The following is a 21,376-nucleotide window of genomic DNA, read 5'->3' on the forward strand; positions in this document are numbered from 1 at the left end:
AACTGTTCTCACAAGAACTGAGAGGGCACTATAATATGCATGCTTCTCCAACCATGCGCGTGTATATCGCCACATAATAAGACTAGGGCTGAGTACATGTTTTCTCACATAACGAGAAACATAGGCAAAGTTTCTGCTGGAAAGCTCAGCAAAGGCCAGATTAGTTTTGTAGGAATTTCAGTGGGAGAGAGTGGCCTTGCAGACAACAGCACGTCGAAGCTTAAGGTCAATACCATATGCTGAGGTGTGACGTTGTTGGTTCACCATCTTGCGTCCACTGTAAACTCGAGCGGCCTTGGGTAATCTTGCACTCAAATTTGTCACTTGACTAACCATTCACCTTAGGCTTAATTGTCATCCTAAATAGTACTGGACTTTGAACTGGAATCGGACGATTTTCGTAGTACTGACCAACACCATAACGTATGTGTAGGAGCATTTTTGTAAAGAAAAGTCCAATTAAACTTTCATATTACTGTGCTTAGGAATAATGTAAAGAAACTTCCAATTAAACTTTCATAATATTATGCTTAGGATTCATGTTCTTTCAGAGGGTTACTATTTAACATTGTTGTCTATAAAATTATTTCACTTTTTGATGTTGGCATGATGCGTTATCTACTACGCTGGCCGGCCGGAGTGGCCGAGCGGTTCTAGGCGCTTCAGTCTGGAACCGCGCGACCAGTACGGTCGCAGGTTCGAATCCTGTCTCGGGCATGGATGTGTGTGATGTCCTTAGATTAGTTAGGTTCAAGTAGTTCTAAATTCTATGGGACTGATGACCTCAGCTGTTGAGTCCCATAGTGCTCAGAGCCATTTGAACCACTACGCTGTTTTTCTGTTGGCGAGTTGAAAGCTGTGTGAAAAGCTGTAATTTGGTGAGAAATATTGCGACATTAAACTTGTCATTTCACCTAACACAGTTGTTCTCAGTTCTAGAATAAAAAGAAAAACAAAACCCTACGCTTACAGTGTATATCAAATAGGCAAGAAGACAAGCAAACCGCAAAACAGTTTATTTAGCTACTCAGAGTGTTCGTAATTATTCAGGATACCAATTCTACCGATAAGAGACCTAATTCCATGTAACTAAAAAATACGAGCGAATTAGTTACCAGGAAAATTACACTCGTAAATGAGTCCATTGTCACGGACGTTTCTGGAAGCAGTGGCTGGCTTCCCTAATGTGTTTTTGTAATCAACTGTCGCTGTTGCGCAATCGATCAGTGTCTAAAAGGCCTGATTTAATCCCAAAATGCTTGCGTGAACATAGATACGGAGTGTTTAACTGCGGAACATAGCAACAAAGTTCACATTATATTGCATTCATTACAGTTGGTGGAATTCACATACCGCACGTCATTTTAATATCTTACGCGTCGCCAATTTTTGGAACAGTAATTATGTTATACATTGTAACACTACGTCAAAAAAGCGAAGCTGTATCATCATTTTTTCTAATTATCTGTGTCTACATCTGTATAATCGTAGATCAGTTCTTGCCTCCCAGTGACAGACGTTAAGATGGAGCCATTTTAAAAATTACTCCCTGTGTCTCTCTGCATTGTGGTTAATAGAAAATTCTCGACAGCTTTCTGTGAAGACAAGGGAAACTTCTGTTTGATTTATTATTGCAGTGAGAATTTTCAGCTGGACATTCTGGTTTCCTAATGAGAAATTCTGCAATTATTTTTAGTATAGTAACGGAGATAAACAGATGCAAATACATCATCTGTTTACATCAAAGAAATGTGATGGCGGCCGTCGTTTTAATACAGTGTGTGCACCAGCTTCTGTTACTGTTTACTACTATGTGTTTCACCCTGACGCACATGTCCCTATGTCTAGTGTCTAATTTATCTTGAGCCATCCTCATCCTTGTTCTTGCTTACAGCCGTAGGTGTCCTCCAGTTTTTCTGCACCTCATCGTACTGATTACTTCTCTATCTCCATTCTTTCTTTCACCATCACCATTTTTATTCTGTAAAACTGTTGTTGTTGTGGTCTTCAGTTCCAAGATTGCTTTGATGCAGCTCTCCATGCTTCTCTGTCCTGCACAAGCCTCTTCAACTCCGAATAGCTACTGCAACATAAATCCTTCTGAATCTGCTTACTTTATTCGTCTCTTGGTGTACTTCGACGATTTTTACCCCTTTTCCCCACTTCCCTCCAACACTAAACTGGCTATCCCTTGATGTCTCAGAATGTGTTCTATCAACCGATGCCTTCTTCTAGTCAGGTTGTGCCACAAATTTCTTTTCTCCCCTGTTCTGTTCAGCATATCCTAATGAGTTACGTGAGCTACTCATGTAATCTTCAGCATTCTTCTGTAGCTCCACATTTCGAAAACTTTTATTCTTTTCTTGTCTAAACTGTTTATCGTCCATGTTTCACTTCTATAGATGGCTACACTCCAGACAAATACCTTCAGAAAATACTTCCTAACACTTAAATCAGTATTCGATATCAACGAATTTCTCTTCTTCGGAAAAGCTCTCCTTTCAATTGCCAATCTTCATTGTATATCCTTTCTCCTTCGGCCATCATTATTATTTTGCTACCCAAAGAGCGAAACCTACCTACTACTTTAAGTGTCTCGTTGCCCCGTTCCTAATTTAATTCGACTATATTCCATTATCCTGTTTTTGCTTTTATTGATGTTCATCTTATATCCTCCTTTCAAGACACTGTCCGTTCCGTTGAACTGCTCTTCAAGTCTTTTGCTGTCTCTGAGAATATTAGAATGTCATTTGCTAATCTCAAGGTTTTTATATGTTCTCCTTGAACTTTAATTCCTAAGCCAAATTTTTGTTTGGTTTCCTTTACTGCTTGGTTCAATGTACAGATTGAATAACATTTGGGATAGGGTGCAGCCTTGTCTCACTCCCTTCTCAGCTACTGATTCCTTTTCGTGCCTCACGACTCTTACAACTGCCGTCTGGTTTCTGTACAAATTGTAAATAGCTTTCGCTTCCTGTACTTTACTCCTTCTACCTTGAGAATTTCAGCAAGTGTATTCCATTCAACATCGTCAAAAGCTTTCTCTAAGTCTACAAATTTGACTTTCCTTAACATATCTTCTAAGAGAGGTGGTAGGGTCAGTATTGCGTCGCGCGTTCCTACATTTCTCCGGAATCCGAACTGATCTTCCCCGTTGTCGGTTTCTGCCAGTTTTTCCATTCTTTTGTAAAGAAGTTGTCTTAGTATTTTACGACGGTGATCTGTTAATCTGATAGTTCGGTAATTTTCACACCTATCAGCATCCGCTATCTTTGGACGTGGAATTATTAGTCTTCTTGAAGGCTGAGATTATTTTGCTTGTCTCATACAGCTTGCATATCAGATGGAATGTTTTTACAATGACTGGGTCTTCTCAAGGCTGTAAGTAGTTCTGACGGAATGTCATCAACTCCAGGGGTCTTGTTTCGACTTAAGTCTTTCAGTGCTCTGCCAAATTATTCTTGCAGTGTTATATGTCCCCTTGCATCTGCATTTACGTCCTCTTCAGTTTCTGTAATATTGCCTTCAGGTACATCTCCATTCTATAGACTTTCTATATGCTCTAATCTACATCTACTTCATACTCCACAAGCCACATAATGGTGAGTGGCAGAGGGACTTTCGGTATAGTGCGTGGGAAGAATGATATCCGGTAAGTCTGTGTATTGGCTCTAATTTCTCGAATTTCCTCCTCGTGGTCAATACGTGAGATGTATATGGTGGGGGGAGTAATATGTTGTCCGACTCCTCCTGAAAAGTGCTGTACCGAAATTTCCATAGTATATCTCTCCGTGATGCACAACGCCTCTCTTGCAACTTGTAGCACCTACGTAACGCTCTCTCGCCAGATAAACGATCCCGTGACGAAACGAGCCGCACTTCGTTGGATCATCTCTATCTTCTCTATCAGTCCTACTTCATAGGGACCTCAGATAGAGGAACAGTACTCAAGAATCGGACGAACAAGCTCCTTATAAGCCACTTGTTTCGTGAATGAGTTACGTTTCCTTAAGATTCTTCTGATGAATCTGACTCTGGTGTCTGCTTTTCCCACTATCTGTTTTATGTGGTCACTCCACTTAAGGTCACTCTGGATAGTTACGGCTAGATATTTTACGTGCACTTTTTTCCAGTCGTTAGGTACCTTTCGTTGCTCAAGCGATCTACGATAAATTGCTGCTAGAAGGGGAGAAAGTCATTTCGCATAATATTTACAGAATCATATAGGTATCTCATCTGGTCCTGACGCCTTGCCACTGCTAAGCGATTGTAGCTGCTTTTCAATTCCGAGATCGGTTATTTCAGTATCTGCCATTTCGACTTTCATACGAAAATTGAAAGGAGGGACCGTGTTACGATCTTCCGCGGTGAAACAACTTCGGAAGACCAAATTCAGTATTTCGGCCTTCTCTCTGTTATCTTACATTCGGTGCCGCTGTGGTCGCTGGATTTTGACCCACGTACTGATCTTACGTACGACCAAAGTCTCTTAGGGTTTTTACTCAGGTCGGTTGACAACGTCTTACTTTCAGAATCATCGAACGCTTCTCTCATTGCTCTCCTTACGCTCATTTTCACTTCGATCAGCTTTTGTTTGTCAGCTAGGTTTTTACTTCTCTTGAATTTGGATGAAGTGCTCTTTCTTTACTTAGCGCTTTTGTAACACGGCTATTAAACCACAGTGAATCCTTCCCATCCCTTAAAACCTTACTCGGAATATACTCGCCTAGGGCATATTTAGAGATGTCTTTGAATTTTTTCCATTTGTTCTCCACATCTTTGTCCTCATCACCGAATATTTGACCCTGACTGCTGAGATATTCTGAAATTTGTATCCTGTCCCCCTTGCTGAGCAAATATGTCTTCCTGCCTTTCTTAATATTCCTTGTACGACCCTTCGTCATAGATGCTGCCACAGTCTTATGATCACTGATAGCTTCCCCTACGTTAACTGAGTCGATAAGTTCAGGTCTGTTTGTTGCTGGAGGTCTAAGACGTTACCTTGACGAGTTGGTTCTCTATCCGCTCAAGGTAATTTTCGGACAAGACCTCCAGAACAATACCACACGAATCCCTGTCCCTGGCACCAATTTTGTTGGCATAACGCACCCAATCTATACCTTGTAAGTTGAAGTCACCCCCTATTACAACAGTATGACCAGGAAAATTGCTAATTGTATTCTACAAGTTCTATCTGAACCGCTCTACAACAACAGATCCTGACACAGGTGGTCTATAACAGTATCCTGCGGTTAAAGGCGCTGCAGTCTGGAACCGCAAGACCGCTACGGTCGCAGGTTCGAATCCTGCCTCGGGCATGGATGTTTGTGATGTCCTTAGGTTAGTTAGGTTTAACTAGTTCTAAGTTCTAGGGGACTAATGACCTCAGCAGTTGAGTCCCATAGTGCTCAGAGCCATTTGAACCATTTTTTTAATAACAGTATCCGATCATCATTTTTGACCATTCTTTGATACTCAGTTTCGCCCAGATTAATTCACCTTCGGTATCCGTGATAACCTCACTAGACTTTATCGAATTTTTTACTACAATAAACACGCCGCCACCATTGGCGACTAACATATCCTGACGATAAACATTCCAATCTGAACTTATGATTTTGTTGTCAGTGACGTCTGGTTTCAACCAGCTATTTGTTCCCAATACTACCTGTGCATTATAACCTTCAGTAAACGATACTAATTCTGGGGCCTTTCCTTGTATGCTCCTGCAGTTTACTAAAATCATAATAATCATTTCTATCTCTGATCTGCGAGGACCAAGATTCTCTGAGGTCACTGTGGCTGATTTAACAGGCAAATCGTCTTTGATCGCAAGGGAGGAGTTCTCTAACCTAAAAATGCCCCATGTGCACGCCACACGCACTCCGCTACGCTAGTAGCCGCCTCCTGCGTCTACTGCACGCCTGACCTATTAAGGGGAACTCTACAATTCTGCACCCGATAGCGGAGGTCAAGAAATTCGCATCCGATCAGATATCGTCGTAGAGTCGTCTGAGCCTCTGGTATAGACATTCCACTGTGCATCAGACCCGAGGACCTCGATCAACGATGCTACAAATAGACAGCTTAGCCTGCATCCTGCGTGCGTTGCTAGTTGCCTTCACCAAATCAGCCAGCCGCTGAAAGGAGCCGAGGATGGCCTCAGAACCCAAGCCGCAGGCGTCATTCGTGCCGACATGTGCCACCACATGCAGCCTGTTGCACTCAGTGTGCTCGATAGCTGCCAGCAAGGCCTCCGACCACATCACGGATGAGACCTCACGGCAAACATACCGAATGCACACTGGAATTCTTTCCCGCTTTGCCTGCTATCTCCCTGAGCGTCTCCGTCACCCGCCTAACATTGTAGATCCCAATGACTTGTATACCCACCCTCTGTACTTGTCCGGAGTGGGCAGGAAAATCGACCGCTGGCCCAACAGGGGAGGCATCCCGTACTGGCTCAGAGTTATCAACAATGAGTAGCAACTCGTACCTGTTGCTAAGACGTAGGGAGCCAGCCGCACGGCCTGCTCCCTCTTTCGCCTTCCGCCCAGTGACACGCGAACCCACCACTGTCTGCCACCCACTCATGGACGGACCGGTCAGGTGTTGCGTACCAGAACCCGGAGCGATGTCCGGATCACCAGTGGGACCAAAGGTGTCGCAGTTCTCGTCACTGTCATCTTTAAGCATTAGCTAGAAGTTGTCGTCGGTAGCCAACGCAGCTTCCAGCTGTTTACGGACAGCAGCCAACTCCCCTGGTGTCCGTTCACAACAAGCACAGTCCCTAGCCATACCGTACTGTATTAGATATAAGGTCTCAAATGGCGCCATTGAGTTTGAAATGTATACAAAATATGCCAAAGGAGAATAAAGTAACACTAAAAGTTGCTGTGCAGATTCTTCACTGTACTCTGAGACCGCAAGCTATTAAACAGGAATAAACTTCTCTGCTGAAGTTTATGTATTTACAGATACCTGTTATTAGAAATCTTGTTCAATGAAAAGTTACTGCACGAGATAAATATTCAAACTAGAATGCACTGATCTAAACTGTATGCTGTCAACTAGCACAAAATTAAAACTTGGTGGCGTGACGGAGTTTCTGGTGACGGGAAAATTTACACTAGGAAGCTGCCCTGCACAAGGATATTCGCAAGACTTATGCAAAAACAAAAACTACGATTAATTTTCGAACCACTAGTCTACTCAGTAAAATACACACGTATAGTTCACTTCTTTGCAGAAGCACGTGAGAAAAAGCAAAGTCTAAATTAATTAACTATTTATCAGACAAATGCTGCGCGTTTTCTCGGCTTGCCGGCTGCCGCTACACTCATCCTACCTTCCAGCTTTTCCTTCTTTGCTTAGTACTGGTTTTCCATCCGAGTTCTTGATATTCATACAACTGCTTCTTTTTCCTCGGAATGGCTTTTTAATTTTCCTGTTGGTGATACCTATCTTTCCCCAAGTGCTATATGCTGGTAAATATATATATGCCGTTTCTGCATGGCCATTTTGTACTTCGTGTCTGTTAAATTTTTACACGTTTGTATTTCCTTTCGTCTGTTCCGTTTGCTACATTTTTATGTTTTCTTCTTTCATCAGTTCAATTCAGTATTTCTTGTGAAATCCAAAGATTCCTGCTAGGCCTAGTTGTGTTAGCTCTTTGATCCTTTGCAGCTTTTACTCTTTCACCAAAGCCACCCATTCGTCTTCTACTGTATTCCTTTCCCCTGTTTTAGTCGATCATTGCCTCATGCTCCCTCTGAAACTCTCAACAACCTCTCGTTCTTTCAATTGATACAAGTCCCATCTCTTTACTTTCCTATCTTTCTGCAATATATTCAGTTTCAATCTACATCTCATGATCAAAATTATGGTCAGAGTCCACACCTTCCCCTGGAAATGCCTTACAATTTAAAATCTGGTTTAGACGTCTCTGTCTAACCATTATATAATGAACATGAAACCTTACGGTATCTCCAGGTCTCTTCTACGTATGAAACCTTATTTCATGAGTCTCAAACCAAGTGTTAGCGATAGTTAATTTATGCTCTGTGCATAATTATACCAGACGGCTTACTGTTTCATTCCTTTCCTTCCGGTCCATATTCATCTGCTATTTTTCCTTCTCTTCCTTTTCCCACTATCGAATTCCAGTTACCCATCACAATTAAGTTTTCGTCTCTCTTAACTATTTGAATAATTTCTTTTATCTCCTTACACATTTCTTCAATCTCTTCATCAGTGGAGCTAGTTGGCACATAAACTTATACTACTTTGGTGAGTTTGGGCGCCGGCCGGAGTGGCCGAGCGGTTCTAGGCACTACAGTCTCGAACCGCGTTACAGCTGAGGTCGCAGGTTCGAATCCAGCCTCGGGCATGGGTGTGTGTGATGTCCTTAGGTTAGTTAGGTTTAAGTAGTTCTAAGTTCTAGGGGACTGATGACCTCAGAAGTTAAGTCCCATAGCGCTCAAAGCCATTTGAACCATTTTGAGTTTGGGCTGTAAAACTGCCGATATCATCAACTGATGGAACACATTTGGAGCACATTCGTACATTACAAGCCGACCAGTCAAGGGCCTGAGATTCTTGATGTGAAAAGATGTAACCGTGCAGATAGTTACAATGCTTCCTATTGGTATTTCTTAATTTAAGAAAAGAGATCTATAGCAGAAAATGTGCTTACCAATAGGCGCAACTGGTTTGCTGTTAACTTGCGTAGCAAGAAAAATGTGAGTGCCAAAGGAAAAAGATTAGAAGACATTCAGATAAACTGCTCAAAATACACTCCTGGAAATGGAAAAAAGAACACATTGACACCGGTGTGCCAGACCCACCATACTTGCTCCGGACACTGCGAGAGGGATGTACAAGCAATGATCACACGCACGGCACAGCGGACACACCAGGAACCGCGGTGTTGGCCGTCGAATGGCGCTAGCTGCGCAGCATTTGTGCACCGCCGCCGTCAGTGTCAGCCAGTTTGCCGTGGCATATGGAGCTCCATCGCAGTCTTTAACACTGGTAGCATGCCGCGACAGCGTGGACGTGAACCGTATGTGCAGCTGACGGACTTTGAGCGAGGGCGTATAGTGGGCATGCGGGAGGCCGGGTGGACGTACCGCCGAATTGCTCAACACGTGGGGCGTGAGGTCTCCACAGTACATCATGTTGTCGCCAGTGGTCGGCGGAAGGTGCACGTGCCCGTCGACCTGGGACGGGACCGCAGCGACGCACGGATGCACGCCAAGACCGTCGGATCCTACGCAGTGCCGTAGGGGACCGCACCGCCACTTCCCAGCAAATTAGGGACACTGTTGGTCCTGGGGTATCGGCGAGGACCATTCGCAACCGTCTCCATGAAGCTGGGCTACGGTCCCGCACACCGTTAGGCCGTCTTCCGCTCACGCCCCAACATCGTGCAGCCCGCCTCCAGTGGTGTCGCGACAGGCGTGAATGGAGGGACGAATGGAGACGTGTCGTCTTCAGCGATGAGAGTCGCTTCTGCCTTGGTGCCAATGATGGTCGTATGCGTGTTTGGCGCCGTGCAGGTGAGAGCCACAATCAGGACTGCATACGACCGAGGCACACAGGGCCAACACCCGGCATCATGGTGTGGGAAGCGATCTCCTACACTGGCCGTACACCACTGGTGATCGTCGAGGGGACACTGAATAGTGCACGGTACATCCAAACCGTCATCGAACCCATCGTTCTACCATTCCTAGACCGGCAAGGGAACTTGCTTTTCCAACAGGACAATGCACGTCCGCATGTATCCCGTGCCACCCAACGTGCTCTAGAAGGTGTAAGTCAACTATCCTGGCCAGCAAGATCTCCGGATCTGTCCCCCATTGAGCATGTTTGGGACTGTATGAAGCGTCGTCTCACGCGGTCTGCACGTCCAGCACGAACGCTGGTCCAACTGAGGCGCCAGGTGGAAATGGCATGGCAAGCCGTTCCACAGGACTACCTCCAGCATCTCTACGATCGTCTCCATGGGAGAATAGCAGCCTGCATTGCTGCGAAAGGTGGATATACACTGTACTAGTGCCGACATTGTGCATGCTCTGTTGCCTGTGTCTATGTGCCTGTGGTTCTGTCAGTGTGATCATGTGATGTATCTGACCCCAGAAATGTGTCAATAAAGTTTCCCCTTCCTGGGACAATGAATTCACGGTGTTCTTATTTCAATTTCCAGGAGTGTAGTTTTTACTGCCGTATTATCTACTAAGGTGTGCGGGATTAAATTCAAGAGAAGTATGGCATCAAAGAATAGGCTTTATAAAACAAAAATATAATTTTACTGCGAAATAAAAATTAAACAATAACCGAAATATAGGTAACAGTTCGAAAATATACCTGTGTGATACTGGAGACTGCTGTTAGATGACATTCATTTATTTTCTTATGGGTGGGCCCCACAGCCTCAATAAATTTGAAAAAGACATGATTCCACCAGACTGTGTTTTTCAAATTACTTTATTTGCACTACTTGTTTCAAACACGCAATTTTCAACATACCATAAAACAAATAAAAAATGAAAAAAGAGCATGAAAGTCGTAAAATTACATTTGATACAGTCTTAAACAAACATAGTACCTTGTAGTACCAGTTACTATAGGTAAGAATTATGTTTGTTTAACGCTGTATCCAATGTAATTATACGACTTTCATGTTTTTGCTCTCTCTTTTTTAAAAGTTTTTATTGTGGTGTGTTGTACATTTTTAGATGCACTTGAAAATGGACAGTGTCTGAAATTAGTAGTGCAAATAATGTAATTTGAAACACAGCCTGGAGAAATCATGTCATTTTTGAAAAAAAAAGTTCTGAAGTTAAGTTTCTCGCTGTTCTCATTTCTGCTACTGCTCATTACTTCAGTCTTTCTCGTTAGGCTGCTCATTCCATCCAACATATCGTGTTATTCTTCTCGCCTTTCACTGAGGACAGAAATGTATGCAGCTGTTCTGCAGTGGATGGGACAGACTCCAAAAAAGTGGTTCGCGAGTGGACTACAGAAGTTATCACATCGGTGGTGCAAGTGTGTGCAGCTTATTGAAAAAAATGGTGCAAATGGCTCTGAGCACTATGGGACTTAACATCTGAGGTCATCAGTCCCCTAGACTTAGAACTACTTAAACCTAACTAACCTAAGGACAGCACACACATCCATGCCCAAGGCAGGATTCGAACCTGCGACCGCAGCAGCAGCGCGCTTCCGGACTAAATCGCTTAGAACCGCAAGACCAAAACTGCCGGAAGCTTATTGAAGACTATGTTGAGAAATTTCAAGAATTTAAGACAAGATTATGATCCGGGCAGGTCGTTATCTCACCCATATTTTTGCTGAATGTCTCTTCTTTCCCTGGAGCGTTCTCCGCAGCCCTCACAGATTAACTATGGCGATTCAGACAACAGTTTGCTATCCACATGTGCTTGGTGTTCCATTCTGCATCTCTGTGACTTGAATACTGTGTGTCTAAAGTAGCACAGTCAGGACAGCTATACCTCGTCGCCTGCCAACATAACTGTTGGGGGCACAAAATGATATACTCTACCAGGAAATGTAGTATGTGACTTAATTAGCTTTCCTTTTCATTTTACGTTAAGGTTTATGATACACATTAGTTTTGATACTAATGGAGGTCGTTTAATTCTATTTTATGTAATGTGTTAATGAAGGTAATTTTTATTTTTTAAATTTATCCTTTCATGTTGTCCTGCTAAACTTCAGTCTTCATTGTCACGATGGCACATCGTTCGGCCTTATCTCAGAGTGGCTGTACTTAACATCTGTGCTACAGCCATCACATTCACATGTTCTGCTTACAGCCTGTTACCCCATGTTCGCTGATCCTCTCATGACGTTAATTCAAATGGTTCAAATGGCTCTGAGCACTAGGGGACTTAACATCTATGGTCATCAGTCCCCTAGAACTTAGATCTACTTAAACCTAACTAACCTAAGGCCATCACACACATCCATGCCCGAGGCAGGATTCGAAACTGCGACCGTAGCGTTCACCCGGTTCCAGACTGAAGTGCCTAGAACCGCACGGACACAACGGCCGGCTGACGTTAATTAGTGTACATGGAACATACAAACATAGCCGAACAAAAACAGTGGAACACCCAGAAGACATGGCCGGATCTCACAGTAACTTTGTACACACACACACACACACACACACACACACACACACACACAACCATTCATCAACGCGTATGTAGACTATCAGAGCTGGAATTCTTTGTGACAGGTAGGATGTCCACCAGAGTGCACTAGTGTTGTTTGTAATTAGTGTTGTTACCAAACCTGGTACAGTATACAAGGGGCGTGAACAGCCACAGGTACTGAGTGATCATTGTGAAGAATACGGGGTTGCCGCACACTCCTATGAGACAGCGTTACCGCAAACTGACAGAGGCTGAAAGAGGGCTCATTGTAGGTCTCTATTTGGCCGAGAGATCGAATCGTGCAGTATATGGATTTGTGAGGGATTCGGATGTGACAGTGGGCCGATGTTGGACTGCTTGGCAACGTGAGGGCGGGCTTAATTCTCGTCAGGGTCCTGAGCGACCACGTCTGATCGGCGCAAGGACGGACCGGCGTATTGTGCACCAAGCACATCGTAGCTCTTTCGCATCAAATCTTCGGCTGCTATCCTGGAACAAGTAATGGATTCCTTGCAGCATTTTGTGTCACCTCGCACCACTGGAAGGAGTTTACCGGCAGCCAGACTTGTGTATTAGCGTCCCACGCTTAGGCTGCCGTTAACGCGACAACATAAACAACTGAGTCTGGAGCGGTGCCGTGAATGGGAAGCATGGACTGCTGATGAATGTCAACTCATTGTGTACACCGATGAGTCGCGACTCCGCACTACCACAGAGGACCACAGTCAGCGAGTATGGTGACAATTTGGGGTGAGATACCATTCTATCAATGTTTGGAGAGACACAGCGGTTTTACTCCTGGTTGTCGTGTTTATGAGTTCAGGTCAAGTTCGGTAGTGACTGAGGGAACTCTGACGGCACAACGGCTCATTACTGACATCCTGCATCCTCATGTATTACTTCTCATTCAACAGTATCGTAGTGAAATATTCAACACATTGCCCACGTCTCTATAAACTTCTGCGTCATGCTGAGATACTTCCTTGCTCAGCAAGATCCCCAGATCTGTCCCCGATATAACATACGTGGAGGCAGCTTTGTCGTCAACTCCATCCTAGAATCAGTATCTATAATCTAGGGGCCAGTTCTACAGCTGTGGGCCAACTTTCCTCAGGAAAGGATGCAACCCCCCATGACACCATTCCCAAGTGAATCAGTACCTGCGTTCAGACTAAAAGGGCTTCATCGTTGTCCTGATAAGCGGGCTCATAATACCAAGTTATTTGTAAATTTGACTATTTTGTAATCACTGGAGTAACATCACGTTCTTTCTCAACCTGTGAAGTTCCTTATTTCCTTCCTCTCCTTTTGTGTGTTCAACTTTTTTTTTCAGGCAGTGTGGTACATTCGGAGCGAAATGGTAATGTCATACAACCAGTAAGTGTGGATCTGTAGGGCTCTCGTACTTTGGACATTGTAACGTTACAATGTTACTGATGGCGTTACAATATTTCCCCTTTCAGTAATATTTCGAGTCTTCTATCGAACATTTCGAATAAATTTCATTTCTAATCAACAAAACCATACAATATTCAAATAGACTATAAATATGTAGATAATTATTTGATGGTACTTACAATACAAACAATCATTACACGATAATTTCAGAATTTGTGTTATCCGAAGCACAAACGTATGGCCCCAGCAACAACGACAGCATCGTCGTATTGGTGGCCGAGGATCGGAGGAACAGCTATAAAATCCAGTATGTCACATGCATCTCGTATAAATGATTACTTCAGTCACTCCCAGCTTGTTGCAAGAATACAAGAAAGAATTTTTTCTGGTGTTCTTGAAGTTTTCCTGGCTGTACCTTCATCATTCGTGACGAAGGACTACCTTCTGATGATACAGACGCTAAAGTAATTTTGTTAGATACTTACACACATAAAGTGATGTAAGGCACTATTTTAAGCCCTGACGAGGAAGTGATACTCATTACGAAAAACTGTTTCAAATATTTTGTTGAATGACGTGATGTCACCAGCGTAGAGCCATCTTGAGAAAATTGAACGCACATTTCATCCCAACAGTTCATGAATAATTTATACGATTAACCGTATTTCTACCGAAAGAGTTATTTGACATTCAAGTTATACACCCATATGTGAATATGGCTAGGGGGACACCATACCATTTACAATTGGTTTTTAAACATATATAAATTACTAATTCCCACCCACTACTGTTTGGATAGGCTTTGTTTCATCGTAAAATTCTAGTATGGTTGTTATGTTCTACCATTTACACTGGGCTCACCACGGCAATTCTGCTACCTTTTAATCATAATAACTCTGGAAAAATAGTTTTTCTGCTTATTTCTTTGTTATTCGTTAGGTGTAGGTCTGTGTGATAACACCTTCAAGTTTCGACGGCGTACAATTTACTTGTATTGTGCACAGTATTGAAGATAACGCGGCCTCATGCATAACCACTTAAACTGTCCCTAGAAATTATCTTTTGATCTTATCTTGCGTCTCCGGTGAAGATATACTGTGGGGTATCCTCTGCTCAGTAATTTACACGTAGTTGTCTCATAATAAATTTCTACTAAGAGATGTTTTAAATCTTTCTCATAACTTGCTTAATAAGTGTGTTTTTGATCTGAAATCTCTTTCTCAGTGCTACCTTGCATACCTGTCTAATGGAGGTATAAGTGCAATGGAGATAGAAGTAATATGTGCATTCTCAGTGCAGTTCACTAGAGCGTGCTTTGCCAACAATCATTAACGGATGACTGTTACTTACATAAAGAGTGATACAGCTGTACCTACCTATAGGTTTTATGCAATCCACAGCGCCTTCAAAAACCACAGGCGATATTTTCATGTTCTCTCACTCGCTACGTGCAAACTATTAGTACTACCAAAAAAAAAAAAAAAATAAATAAATAAATAAATAAATAAAAAAAAATAAAAAAAATAAAAATTAACAGAACCTTTTTGTAGGAAACTTAATGTTTAAATTCTGTAACAGGACAGGTTTTCACTGGAGGCCACTGTTTCCGAGTTAGTCAAGAAAAACGTACAAAAGTGAACTTCAAAGACGTTTTCCTTGATTAACTCGGATGGCTCATAGATAAACCAAGGAGGGCTCAACAAATCCACTCGTCACGAGAGTACGCAACCGTCTCAACCAGGTCAGTTTAGCCACCAGGTGTCCTTTACCAACTACAGAATAAAACCTACAGAACCATGCAGCGCAAAGAAGATGGGCTACAGAAATACAAACTTGACCAGTTATATTGGGTTCTCGTCGCAGATGAGCACAGGATTAGTCGCAGATTACAGTAGTGACCAGGTACCAATGCAATTCTCAGGCACTCACTCTTCACGAGGTAAGCCGGAAGGCGACTGGAATGGCCTCCAGTATCTGCTGACATGGCCTCAGCTGAACACGCTCGGAAACAGTTGAAACTTGCAGTGCATCACAAACTGACCGGTCACAGGAAGTTCGGCATCAGTGAGTGGGACAGGCTCGAGCAATAAGGTATCGACCGCCCACTCGACAGCAAACCAAGGTGGATGCAAACAAGTTGCAATGTACAGGGTAATCAACACTGTGTTGGTAACTAAAACATGCGTGCGGTAGTAAGTTTCAGTATATCAGACTAGCGTTGAAAGTATACCCTATGTGTGATATTAGAATGAATGCGTGACACGACGGACTTAAGCAGCAGGCAAAGTGAGTGCCTGTGACTGCAACCACCCAGCGTGTGGCACTGGAATGAAGAGCTTGATCAATGGGTATCCATGGTGAGGGGAATAAGGGGGGGGGGGGGTGAGTTACCTCTGAGTTATTTATGTGGCAGCCTGGGCTCAAGAGGAATAGATGAGCTAGTTCCCTTTCATGGTCTACGCAAAAACTTGTGTGTAACGTCGACCCTTGATGGTCGCAATGTTTAAGAGAGTTGGTCGTTGAATCCAGCCACAATCAGGTTAGATGGAATGCATTAATACCACCATTTTATTTATATCATCGAGATGAGCTCATCGGCACTTAGTTCTGGTGAATTAATTAAATACGTCGATGTTGTTGTTGTGGCCTTCAGTCCAGAGACTGGTTTGATGCAACTCTCCATGCTACTCTATCCGGTGCATGCTTCTTCATTTCCAAGTAACTACTGCAACCTACGTCCTTCTGAATCTGCTTAGTGTGTTCATCTTTTCATCTCCCTCTACGATTTTTGCCCTCCACGCTGCCCTCCAATACTAAGTTGGTGATCCATTGATTCCTCAAAACATGTCCTACCAATCGATCCTCTCTTCTAGACAAGTTGTGCCACAGATTCCTCCTCTTTCCATTTCTATTCAGTACCTCCTCATTAGTTACGTGATCTACCCATCTAATCTTCAGCATTCTTCTGTAGCACCACATTTCGAAAACTTCGATTCTCTTCTTGTATAAACTATTTATCGTCCATGCTTCACATCCATACATGGCTACACTCATACAAATATTTTGAGAAAAGACTTCCTGACTTTTAAATCTATAACCGATGTGAACAAATTTCTCTTCTTCAGAAACGCTTTCCTTGCCATTGCCAGTCTACATTTTATATCCTCCCTACTTCCACCATTATCAGTTATTTTGCTCCCCAAATCGCAAAACTCATCTACTACTTTACGTGTCTCATTTCCTAATCTAATTCCCTCAGCATCACCCAACATTCGACTAAATTCCATTATCCTCGTTTTGCTTTTGTTGATGTTCATCTTATATCCTCCTTTCAAGACACTGTCCATTCCATTCAACTGCTCTTCCAAGTCCTTTGCTGTCTCTGACAGAATTACAATGTCATCGGCGAACCTCAAAGATTTTATTTCTTCTCCCTGGATTTTAATTCCTACTTCAAATTTTTCTTTTGTTTCCTTTACTGCTCTTTCAATGTACAGATTGAATGACATCGGAGACAGGCTACAACCCTGTCTCACTCCCTTCTCAACCACTGCTTCCCTTTCGTGCCCCACGACTCTTGTAACTGCCATCTGGTTTCTGTTCAAATTGTGAATAGCCTTTCGCTCTCTGTATTTGACCCCTGCCACCTTCAGAATTTGAAAGAGAGTATTCCAGTCAACGTTGTCGAAGTATACAAATGCTAGAAAATTAGGTTTGCCTTTATTTAATCTATCCTCTAAGATATGTCGTATGGTTAGTATTGCCTCACGCGTGCCTACATTTCTACGGAATCCAAACTGATCTTCCCCAAGGTCGACTTCTAACAGTTTTTCCATTCCTCTGTAAAGAATTCGTGTCAGTATTTTGCAGCCGTCACTTAGTAAACTGATAGTTCGGTAATTTTCACACCTATCAACACCTGCTTTCTTTGGGATTGGAATTATTATATTCTTCTTGAAGTCTGAGGGTATTTCGCCTGTCTCATACACCTTGCTCACCAGATGGTAGAGTTTTGTCAGGGCTGGCTCTCCCAAGGCTACCAGTAGTTCTAATGGAATGTTGTCTGCTCCCGGTGCCTTGTTTCAACTTAGGTCTTCCAGTGCTCTGTCATATTCTTCATGCAGTATCACATCTCCCATTTCATCTTCACCGAAGTCCTCTTCCAGGTCCATAATATTGCCTTCAAGTACATCGCCGTTGTATAGACCCTGTATATATTCCTATAAATGCGTCGATACACAAATCAATAAGATTTTAACCATTGCTACATCTACATAGCTCCAGAAACGTACACAGAGGCTACTCGATAGGAAATACCACCAGCTCCAACTGAGCAAAATATCTTGGCGATTAGTTTACTGGTTCAGAGACGACAGCGCCAATTAAAAGTAAGCAATTTCGAATTTCAGGTTGAACGCCGTAATTCATGGACATGAGCATTGAACCTCAACAGCATGATGCAAGCATGCACAATATCTTTCACACTATGTAAAAATACTTTATAAATGGGGTTGAATTCAGGGTAAAATTAACATTTATTTTAAACGGTGATTGATAATATGAATGTAATTCAAAAGTAGCGTGAAATATGTGAAGTTTGACACCATCAATAAAAAGCCGTTGTAAAATATCAGGTTGTATTAATCGGTAGACTAATATTTAAGTGTATTTGCTTTATTTAAAATATTTTTGAATGACTGATAGACTTAGTAGTTTGGTCTCGCACTGACAGTTATGGAAAGAAAAAAAAAATACTGTTCTAATAGGCATAATGCAATGATACTCTGTATTTCAGTAAATGACCTTTATCTAAAGTTTGCACTGTGCGGCTGATGTAAATTAGTCTGGGGAGGAGGCAAGAGTATTTAACGCAACATGTTCCGTACCTCGTGGTCTATCGGGTTTTCTTGCTTAGAGGAGATTACAAGTTCGTCTTCGGAGTCTGTTAAAATTTAAGCAGTGCGAAAGAGATAGTTGAACTTTGTTCCCTAGCAGTTCAAAATATAATTCAATCTAGATATTTTCGTAAGTGTTGAAATTTTTGAGATAATGAACTTCACCTTAGCAATAAACTTCGACGTTGCACAACATTTTCTATTCTGAGGGTGGATTTGTACGCAGTCACATGATCAGCTACAGAAGGAAATGATAGGGTGCCAATTAAAGATTTCACAAGTCAAGATGACTTCGTAATTCATTTTCAAACAGTTTGTGTGGAAATGTACTCCCTTGAATGAGTACTGCTATGCTTGAGCTGCTATAATTCAATAAATACCCTCGTGTCCGTGCTGTATTGAGACATTTTTGCAGAAACGTATGCTCACTACGTGTTTTAGATCGGTTTGGGTAATTTGAACTATATACTACAACTTACGTACTCCTTTAGGACTTACAGTTGGTTTTAATTAATAGCATTTATTTGACCATCACTGTCTGCAATCAAACAATTAACGAATAAAATGTATTACGCAGTCAAACTATTCGCTCCCTGTAACCTGCTCTTGCATTTTGTGGGTTATTATTTGTAGAATAGATTTAGTGAAACAGATGCATTAACTTGCAGTGTAAACGGATTTGTTGCTGAGCAGGGTTAAGTGTAAGCAAGTGTGATCTGTCTCTGCGACATCAGTCACGCCCGTCACTGTTTAGGTGATAATCATTGGTGTTACCCCATCAGGATGTTCTTAGGAGTGGTGGTGTTCCATAAGTAATTTTTTCTGGAAGCAGATTGGTTTTATTCTGGATTTCAGTACATGATGTTATTCTCCACTCTCTTGTCTAGAAAACTCTGGTTTTCAATGTAAATCGACTGCCTTACGCCAGCTTACTGGGAGGGCCTATATGCCTGCGTAGTACCATTCTACTGGTCGACATTGGAATCAAGGTCTTGCTGCATCAATGAACTCCCCGTCAACCACATACTGCTTCCCGCAGAGTACATCCTTCTTTGTGCCAAACAGATAGAAATGAGAAGGTGCGTGATCCGGACTATAGGGTGGATGAGGAAGAACAGTCCAATGAAGTTTTATGAGCTACTCGCAGGTGGACAAAGTTGTATGAGGGTCTGCATTGTCATGGAGAGGGAGAAGTTCGCTCGCATTTCCGTGGTGACGAACACGCTGAAGTCGTTTCTTCAATTTCCTGAGGGTAGCACAATAAACTTCGGAGTTGATTGGTGGTCCATGAGGGAGCGTATTAAGCAGAATCACAGAAGAGTCATAGAAGACTGTGTCCATGACTTTATTGGTTGAGGGTACGGCTTTGAACTTTTTCTTCGGAGGAGAGGTGGTGTGTGGTCACTCCATGAATTGCCGCTTTGTTTGCGGTTCCAAGTGATGAACCCATGTCATGTCCTGTGACGATGTTCGACAAAAAATGGCACGATCAGCGTCGTAAAGTGAAAGCAATTCTGGACAGATGGTCCTTCGTCGTTGTTTATGGTCTTCTGACAGGCGGCAAGGAGCCCAGTGGGCACAGAACTTGAGTGACCCAACTGGCGGACGAGTGTGTCAGCACTACTAACAAGACATCCAGTTGTGTAGCGAGGTGTTTGAGTGTGATACGACGATCACCTCGAATGGGAGAGTACGCACGTTCCAGCATTGCAAGAGTAACAGCTGTGTGGGGCCAACCGGCATCCGGAAGATCGGACAGGTTTACGCGACCTTATAGCGATGATAACAGACGCCTCGCCCAATAATTCACCGTGCTTTTATTCACTGTCAGATCTCCGTAGACATTCCGTAAACGCCTATGAAGGTCTGCGATTCTCTGGGTTTCCGCCAAAAGAAACTCAATGACTGCTCCCTGCTTGGAACGAACGTCAGTTACAGACGCCGCTTTGAAGGCTAGATATAGCATCGCCACCTATCGGATCTTCACGGAACTATAGGGGTTGAAGCGGGGATATTCCACGACGTACCACAACAAATTCCGTATTTTTTCAACTGAAATTGGCCGAGAAAACGAATGTGCTGCATTATTTATTGAACGCCCTACGTGCAAATTATAGGAGAGTACAATGCAGAAGTGAATGGAAATGAGCGTTTGGCGTCATTGGCCGGGAGGCCCCTTACGGGGCAGGTCCGGTCGCCTTGGTGCAGGTCTTATTACATTCGACGCCACATTGGGCGACCTGCGTGCCGGATGTAGATGAAACGATGAGGAAGACAACACAACACCCAGTCCCAGAGCGGACAAAATCCCCGTCCCAACCGGGGACAATGCAGAAGTGATTTCTCCAAAGTCTTATTATAAGCGAGTATTAAAGATTAGGAGTGAGCCCAGTTTCCTATAACTGTAGTGGTTTTGATACCAGACTCACATACGGTGACCTGGCGCTGGCCACCTTACGTCTTGGACCATTCAGCAAGTACCGTAGCTCTAGGACGGTGCCCGGATTCCTTTGGAGTGCAGCACCTTTGGCGTTCCCTCGGGATGTGGCGCGCTGTGATTGGTCGCTTCCTGTTTGCAGCGGGTGCCGCCGTGGCAGCCAGCGTCGCCGCCGCCGCCAGTACCCTGGGTGGGCTGCAGTCTGGTGCGCCCGCCGCCTTCACCACTGCCCTCCGGTCGGCTGGCGCGCTGGGGCCGCGGCGCGCGCGAATACTGCCAGGCCAGCACCCTGCACGGCCTCAAGTACGTCGGCGACAACCACTTGCACCTGGCCGAGAGGTAAGCCGGCACCTCTGCAATAAATGATTGTCGTCATCTACATTCCTGGAAATTGAAATAAGAACACCGTGAATTCATTGTCCCAGGAAGGGGAAACTTTATTGACACATTTCTGGGGT

General features: G+C 43.4%; 1 protein-coding gene across 1 annotated transcript in view; it reads left to right on the top strand.

Moving 5' to 3' along the window:
- LOC126252448 (pickpocket protein 28-like) overlaps window positions 1-21,376 on the top strand; it is a 203,007-nt gene that overhangs the window by 68,752 nt on the left and 112,879 nt on the right. Inside the window, exon 2 of the mRNA XM_049953342.1 lies at window positions 21,061-21,257. Within this exon, the coding sequence (XP_049809299.1) occupies window positions 21,061-21,257 (197 nt within the window). The remainder of the gene's footprint in view (window positions 1-21,060; window positions 21,258-21,376) is intronic.

This window comes from Schistocerca nitens, chromosome 4 (assembly GCF_023898315.1).
Source record: "Schistocerca nitens isolate TAMUIC-IGC-003100 chromosome 4, iqSchNite1.1, whole genome shotgun sequence".
In the NCBI taxonomy this organism is placed as follows: Eukaryota; Metazoa; Arthropoda; class Insecta; order Orthoptera; family Acrididae; genus Schistocerca; species Schistocerca nitens.